We start from the raw sequence: 8,143 nt of genomic DNA, 5'->3' as shown, positions 1-8,143 counted from the left end.
CCTTCCAGAATGGAGTCCAGGTCTACCTCTAGGTCATTTGTCTCAGACATTTTATCTTGTTTCTGGACATGTGCTGATATGGTCACCTGCTTTTGAATCTTGGACATGTTTAGTGTTTATCTGTGGTCTTAATACCTAACTGAGTACATGTTTTGGTATTTTTTATGCTTCCAGGTAGATGTGATCAGGATGTGGGCTTCCTTTTCACTCTTTCTATTGTTTAACTCAAATAAACTTTTACAGGTGCCTTCCTGGTATATGTCAGTTGGTATTGGTCCTTGCCTGGATTTTGGTGTTTTATAGAGTGTAGTTGTAGCTTGACTATATGGCAGCAGCTGCTGTCTCTTCTTGGGTAATACAGGGAGAGAAAGGTTCCCCCAAAGGTAGAAGGGGGACCATACAACAGCAAAATAGCATGAGCAAAAAAACCCCCAAAAACCAAAAAAGCAACAACAACACCAAAAAGACAAAACTAGACTGAATACTGTAGTCTATAATCACAGAAAAGGGAGAGGAGGAAGAGAAAAAAAAAAAAAATCGGTAGCCTAATATCAGTATGACTTTAATGTCCTGTCTTTAGCTTCTTACCTTCAAATCTGTCTGACAGATTTCAAGATGCCACTGTTGGCTGTTATGCTGTACCTCAGGATTTAATTTAATTTTTGGTCTGTTTTGTTTTAAAACTCTCTTTCCCTCTCTACACCCCTGTCTTGGCCTTTACTGTATTAAAAAACAACAACAAAAAAACCCCAAAAAACAGTTCAGGGCCAGCTCTTGGTCTGAGAGTATCTGTGTGCAGGTGTGGCAGAACAACCCACCATTGGTGAAGGTTGGGGGGGGGGTTGTCCACTCGCTCAGGCACCCCTTCTAGTCACCATAAAGGAGGTGCACAAACAGTGGGGGAGGCAATGAACAAAAACCAAAGCAACAAAGCGTATTGTTCACCTTTGCTCGCAGCATTTTTCCATGGTGTGTCTGCTCCCCTGCTTGGTCTTGCCGATTGGTCTCACCCAAGTTGTGGGCTAAGGCCACTGAGCCCGGCAGATTCAAAAGTACACAATTTCTTACTTTTGCGACAAATCCCATTAGCTACAAGCCTTAAAACCTTTTTAATATTCTTATCTCTGTGGTTCTGAGTTTTGGAGCTCTGTCCTGGATCTGCTTTGCTTGGTATTCTGGCATATTGCTGGCGGCAAACCTCACTGACCTTCACCCTAGCCGCCCATGTTAGCTTCTTCTTTTTAATGTTTCTGTTTTTGCTATGAGTTATTAAATATTTCAAGTATTAAAGACTATGATTTAGGTCAGACTTCATTAGTATAAATCTTCATTAACTCACACATGCATGCATCTTTATAATACTTGACTTACCTGTTCCCATGCGAACACATGCTGGTTGAAATAAAACTGAATTTGTTCATTTGCAATATTAATGCAAAGCTGCTCAAAGGAATTTTTCTTGAAATTTTCAAAGCCAAATATATCAAGAATGCCAATGCTCAGTTCATCTCCATCTCTACTGAAAGAATTAAAGAGACTTTTTTTTAGACCTTAAGAAGTATAAACAATGAGTAGAAAATGGAAAGAGGATTATTTCTGAGTACTCTTTTGCGATCTGGCAAAGAACTACTATCAGGACTATGACCTTAATTAAAAATGGTTTCCTTCCCCATTAATCCAATGGAAACCACTCACACCTCAGTGTCCATGACCCTGAGACCAGAAGAACTAGATGGTGCAAGGCTACCACTATCAACCACTCTGAAAAGATCACATTAGAAGGTGCTGGATGGAGTGGGAGAAAAATGGGGAACTAAACTCAAAATCATAAAGAAGACCAGACTTACTGGTCTGATAACAGTATGGTGGAATTCCTTGAGATAATGGCTTTTAGATACGCATTAGACCTGGAACCGAATTCATCTCTGTGGTTCAATTTTTAGTCAAACAACAGACAAGTCCATAGGTGAACAATAACACAAGGAAGGGATGCTTTCACTCATTAGAATAATCATCCATATGAGATCATAAAGGCAGCATTTGCCAAAGGGCAAAGTTCAGAAGTCAGGATGGGTTAGGAAAGAAGAAAGAATGAAAATAGGAACCAGCCAAGTGGATTAAGTGATGTCACACTGTGGAGACTGCAGTCAATGACATGAAACAAAATATGTAGGAATTATTGAGTTAGAAATTGATTTGCCCTGTAAACCTTCACCCAATTCACAATAAAATGTTTTTGTTTTTGTTTTAAAAAGGGAAAGTTTCTTTCCACAGAACATAATAATGGAGACCGTATTGATTTGAACATCTAAATTGCACAATATTTTCCTAATAGAAACCACACCTATACACTATCTTATGCATTTAAACAAGCAAAAAAATAAGGACTATTTTTTTTCTTTTTAAGGATTTGAAGGCACAAAGGTATAGCATTGAGTAAGTCAGAGAAAAATGGGCTAGCGCTCAGAACCCATCAAAAATGGTTTCAGTAAAATCCATACTAAGCAACCAAATATTCTATTAAAGAGTATATACAGTTTTTCATTTTAGATCAGCAATTAAAATATCTTATTACCAATATTTTGATTATTTGAAATAATTGTTCTTTTCTTTTGGAATATTTGTTTTCATTTATTTATCTAGTAGAAATGGCATCATTTGAAAAAGATAACAATAAGGATTTATTTATAGCTAAATACTTTGAAAATACAACGATCTATTTTTTAAAGTTGCTGTTGCCAATTTGATCCCATGAAGATAGTTCTTAAAAGGGCAAAATGCTTAAGACAGACATGTTTTTCTAGGTAAGCTAAATGACTTTTTGGTTTTAATAAACTTCAGGGGATAATTTTGGCTTAAGGCTTAAAGATGATTTCAGGGCTTTAGTTTCGGGGTTCTTCCAGCCTCAATGGCTCCAGAAATTCTGAATTTCATGAGAATTTGAAATTCTGTTTTATATTTTCTCCCTTTTGATCAGGGGATGAAAATTTTGGCAAAGGAGGATGAGAATGGTTGTACAACTTAAAGAATGCACATGTATTCCCTGAAGTCTGTTTTACAGCAAAACAATTCCAACTCAACAACTGCTCAAATCAGTGCATAGTCATGAAAACACCATCCACTATGGGAAAAAAGAACACATTGAAAAGGTTATTATTCTAACCATTGACAAAAGTCCTCTTGGCAGTAAGAGAAATAATTTTAAAGACTGAAAAGCTAGTATTTACTTCAGGGTACTATCAATACTCAAGGTGAATTGACAATGGGATGTTTATTATGAAAACAGAAACTTGCTTTGTTGAGCATTTGGGTTACAACTTAAAGAATGTAATAACTGTTAATGAAATGTACATGTAAAAACTGTGGAAGCAATGTATATTCTGCTTTGTATAGTCTCAACAACAAGAAAGTAAATGATTAAAAACACAAAACATAAAGAACACAATTTGATATCTTATCAAAAATGCAATTTTCTGGTTTGTTTGATACTTGGTCAAAACGTATGTACCTCATCTCCCACTCTCTTCCCTCACACATTGTAAAGTTATTTTTTGTGTGAATTAAAAAAGGAAAACATAAATGTTTCCTCTTAGTTCCCCATGCTAGGCAGTCAAAGGTACTCTCTTGGAAATGACAGCCAGGCACTGTGTGATGTGAAATGAAGCATGCTGCCAATGTTCGGAGGAAGTGACTGAATTAAGAATGCAAAGGTGTAGAATACTTTAATATTGACCGATTCAAAAAAGGAAAGCTATCCAAATATTTCCCAAAGTTTCCATTTTAAAAAGTGTAATTTTATGTGGTTATATGAGGCAAGATGTCAACTTCAAATTTATGATGGTAGCAGAACTATTATTTCTTGGTACCACTAGATCCCACAGAAGTAAGCATTTAACTAATTGTACAATAATTGTGTTGTTGTTGTTGTTAAGTGTCATCAAGTTGATTCTGACCCATAGCAACCCTGTATAGGGTTAGAGATGGAGAAAAGATTAAAGTTGTCAAAGACTTCATTTTGCTCAGATCAACCATCAACACTCAAGAAATCAAACGACGTACTGTGTTAGGCAAATCTGCTGCACAAGACCTCTTAAAAGTGTTCAAGAACAAAGATGTTAGTTTGAAAACTAAGATGTGCCTGATCCAATTCATAGCATTTTCCATAGACTCATATGCATGTGAAAGTTAGAAAATGAATAAAGAAGACCGAAGAAGAATTGATGCATTTGAGCTATAGTGTTGGAGGAGAATATTAAAAGTACCATGGACCACCAAAAGAACAAACAAAACTGTGTTGGAATATGGCCAGAACGCGCCTTAGAAGCCAGACTTTGTCTCTCATATTTCAGATATTATCAGGAAGAGGGACAAGTCCCTGGAGAAGGATATCATGCTTGGTAAAGTGGAGGGTCAGCGAAAAAGAAGATCCCCCTTCTCCCCAATGAGACTGATTGGCACAGTGGCAGCAGCAGTGAGCTCAAGTGTAGCAACGATAGTGAGGTTGGCACAGGAGAGATCAGTGTTTCTTTTGTGCATAAATTCACTATGAGTCAGTACTGACTCAGTGGCACCTAACAACAACATAATAATATTGTGTCACAGCCAGAAGGGACCCATGATCTAGTTTAGGAATTCTTATACTGGATCTGTATGAGGGTTATAGAATCACAACTGTATACAATATTGGGGGTATGACAAATAATAGGGGGCCTCAAAAAATCCATGAAAAATTAGAATTAAAAGATAATTTTTTTTCATGAAATTTCTGAAGCCCCCCCCTCATGTATCCATTTTGTTTTGTTTTGTTTTGCTTTAAGTGAAGAACATATACAATTTTCAAGAGATCTAAAGGCTCCAAAACACCTATCAATAAAATATTTTTAAAATACAACTTTAAATGGATCATTGTTTAATACCCTCATTTAATAGCTGTGGAAGAAGAATCCCAGAGAAATCATTGACCTGCCTAATGTCACGCAGTATGTGAGTGGTAAAGCCTGGAATAGAACACAAGGTCTCTCAAATCATAGAGTAAATCTTGACAGTATTGCACTAAAACTATTCCAGTGGGCTTGTTTCTAAAAAATAATAAAGAAATTAATCTAAGATTTGAATATTTTTCATTAGTGCCTATGAACAAAAGTACTCATTTAGCAGAAATAATGGATATTTTCAGCAGATAAGTTGGAAAAGACCTTGTTTTGAAGTCATATCCTCCTAGGAAGCCATTTAGTACCAGACATGCATATGATAACTAGCAAAATGAGGCCCAGTTTATGAATATCTTGCTTGCATTATATTGAACATTCAGAAGCTACAAAATTCCATACCTGAATTTTTCCATTTTCTTTTGAAAATTTGGCATCATGTAGACTGCCACATATGAAGAAACAACTATATTAACCAGCTTAAATCATAACATACAAATTGGATTGTGATTTTCAGACCCAACAAAAATAGAGTACAAACCAGCATAGCATTACAGAAGCAGTTTGGAAGGACAGGGAGTTAAGAACACTGTGGAATAAATAGATCATTGCACTGGACAGTACTGTGATATGCATTTTAGCAGGAAAACAACAATGAATTGTTTACCCCAAATGGTCTTTAATATTTAATCAACAGATATAAAGAATGGATCTTAAGGTAGGCACCTATCTTGGTTTTCCATGTGCAATGTTTCTGAAGATTGTGTAATTTCTGGCAGAACAAAGTGTTAGATGTAAATGTAATGACTTCTATGTATGCACAATCTCTGGGGTATATAACTCTCAGCCAGTTGGGGTTGCCATTGTCTGTATTTCTAAGATGAAGCATTTAAAAGGCTGTAGGCTTCATGGTCAGGTTACAGGTTACAATAGTGCTTCCATCCTATCTTTACCATTTACTAGTTATCTGCTATACTCTGGAGCTATATGCCACTGAAAAATGGAGGTCATAACACATACACTTAACAAGGTTCTAGTGAGAGTTAAGATAAGGGAAAAATGCTGAATCGACATTTTATGTAGCATGTCTAAAATGGCATACAATTCATGATACATCTTCAAATTGAAATAATGCAAAACATTACATTCTAAAATTCCCTTTCTATTGTGTTTATTCACATTACTGCAGTTATTATGGTGCAGCAATTTAAAAATTGTAGCTGCTAACTGCAAGGCCAGTAGTCTGAATCTACCAGTTGCTCTGTAGGAGAAAGATGAGACTTTTTGCTCCTGTTAAGATTTACTGCCTTGGAAATCCTATACAGGGGCTCTATGAGTCGGAAGTGACTTAGCGACACACAACCACCACCACCATCATCTTATGGCATAATAAAGTGGTACTATTAGGAAATAAAGCAGATCTATTGAAACAGAAAGGAGTTCTGGTAGTGTAGTAGTTATGAATCGGGCTGTGAACCGCTAGGTCAGCAGTTTGAAACTACCAGCTGTTCCATGGGAGAAAGATAAGGCGTTCTGCTCCCATAAAGATTGACAGCCTCAGAAATCCTGTACAGGGTTGCTATGATCAGAACCCACTCCACGGCACACAACGACAACAACTGAAACAGAGCGTTGATGATGGAATGATGCCAATTAGGAACATCTACAAAGGGATTGAGATACAAATCCATATATAAGAAAACAGATTCCTATCACCTGAAATTTGGGGGAAAAGGTTTCTATCAAAAACTGTACCTCGATGGTGTGTCATGCTTCAACAAGCTGTTAAGGCGATTGACGATCCAACTAAAGAGACGCCCATATAACGTTTTAGCCATTGCATCTCTGACATCAGTGGCTTTTTCTACAGTGTTGGGACGTATAATTGTTTCTCCTCTAGTCACCACACAGTGAGAGGTGAGAGCTTCTTGCAGCTCATCTGCCTGAATGCAAAGCAAAGAAGCCGCTGAAAAATAAACAGATACATCATTAGAAAACATTCTGGCAACGAGGCCACTTCCTAAGGGATACAAAAGTCTCAATTCAACTGGAAAAGATCAAAAATAGATCTTATATGGCAGTGGGCTTCTGTGAGTGGGGGAGGAACAATCTGGAAAAGGATCATGAGAATGGGGGCACAACTTGAAGAATGGCATTGAGGTCACAGATTCTGCTCCCATAAAGATCTACAGCCTCAGAAACCCTGTAGAGGGTCGCTATTAGTCGGAACCCACTCAACAGCACATACCAACAACAACTGAAACAGAGTGTTGATAAAACAAATTATCTTTGAAAAAACATTAAAGAAAGATTGGATGTGGAATGAACAAATGTGAGATGGGATGATGTGCACAAGAACAGTGGTTATGAAGATAAAGACACATGATCAGGTTTGGGAAATACTTGCTGTTGTTGTTGTTAAGTGAAATCCAGTCGGTTCTGACTCATAACAACCCTATAAAGGGTTTCTGAGGACTGGCTAGTGAGTTTGAACTGCTGTCCTTGCAATTCAAACTGACCTTGTGGTCAAGTGCTTATTCTACGGTGCCACACTAGGACTCGTTAATGAGATAGAATTGGCAGAATTGGTGCCTAACTGAAATAATGCAACTTTATAAAGCCTCCTTGCTATGAAGCCTAGTTTTGGCGGTAATTCCTTGTAACTTCAACTAGAAATCATTTTAATAAAATGTCTATTTTCCACTAGTGGCTATTCCAGAAAGTGCCATAATTAATTTTACTATATTCCTGGTGTGGCAGTTTAGGACAAACATTGGTGTTCTAACTTTAAGGTGGGCAGTTCAATCCCCCAAGTCCCTCCTTGGAATCCCTATAGAGGTTCACTATGAGTCTGAACCAACTCGATGGCACTTAACAACAACAGCAATATATTCCTACTAATATTAACCTTTGGTAACCTACATGACTGTTTCCTGCTATAGGGAAATAGGCTTTTAATCATCACAATCATCTCTTAGTTTGGTTAATTGTTTCTCCATATGCTCTTGATATCTACAACATCTCTACTACAACTCATTCTTCTGGTTGGTGATAACTCTTCTAATAATTATCAGATTGTGAAACTGGAATCTTATCATGGAAGTTGTCTGGCTATTCCTTCCATTTCTGATAAAAAGATGGAAGTTGTCAAGGACTTCATTGTTCTTGGATCAACTATCAACACTCACAGAAGCAGCAGTCAAGAAATCAAACGA

The 8,143-nt window shown here is 37.1% G+C and overlaps 1 protein-coding gene across 1 annotated transcript in view; it reads right to left on the bottom strand.

The window, feature by feature from the left end:
- MYO3A (myosin IIIA) overlaps nucleotides 1-8,143 on the bottom strand; it is a 410,482-nt gene that overhangs the window by 174,646 nt on the left and 227,693 nt on the right. The window contains exons 17-18 of the mRNA XM_006871683.1: nucleotides 6,684-6,894; nucleotides 1,372-1,519 (exon numbers count right to left, since the gene is read on the bottom strand). Of these exons, the coding sequence (XP_006871745.1) occupies nucleotides 1,372-1,519; nucleotides 6,684-6,894 (359 nt within the window). The remainder of the gene's footprint in view (nucleotides 1-1,371; nucleotides 1,520-6,683; nucleotides 6,895-8,143) is intronic.

The sequence above is a fragment of the Chrysochloris asiatica genome, unplaced genomic scaffold (assembly GCF_000296735.1).
Source record: "Chrysochloris asiatica unplaced genomic scaffold, ChrAsi1.0 scaffold00172, whole genome shotgun sequence".
Taxonomy (NCBI): Eukaryota; Metazoa; Chordata; class Mammalia; order Afrosoricida; family Chrysochloridae; genus Chrysochloris; species Chrysochloris asiatica.
The sequence above is the reverse complement of the archived record's forward strand: the minus strand, read 5'-3'. Positions and strand labels throughout refer to the sequence as shown.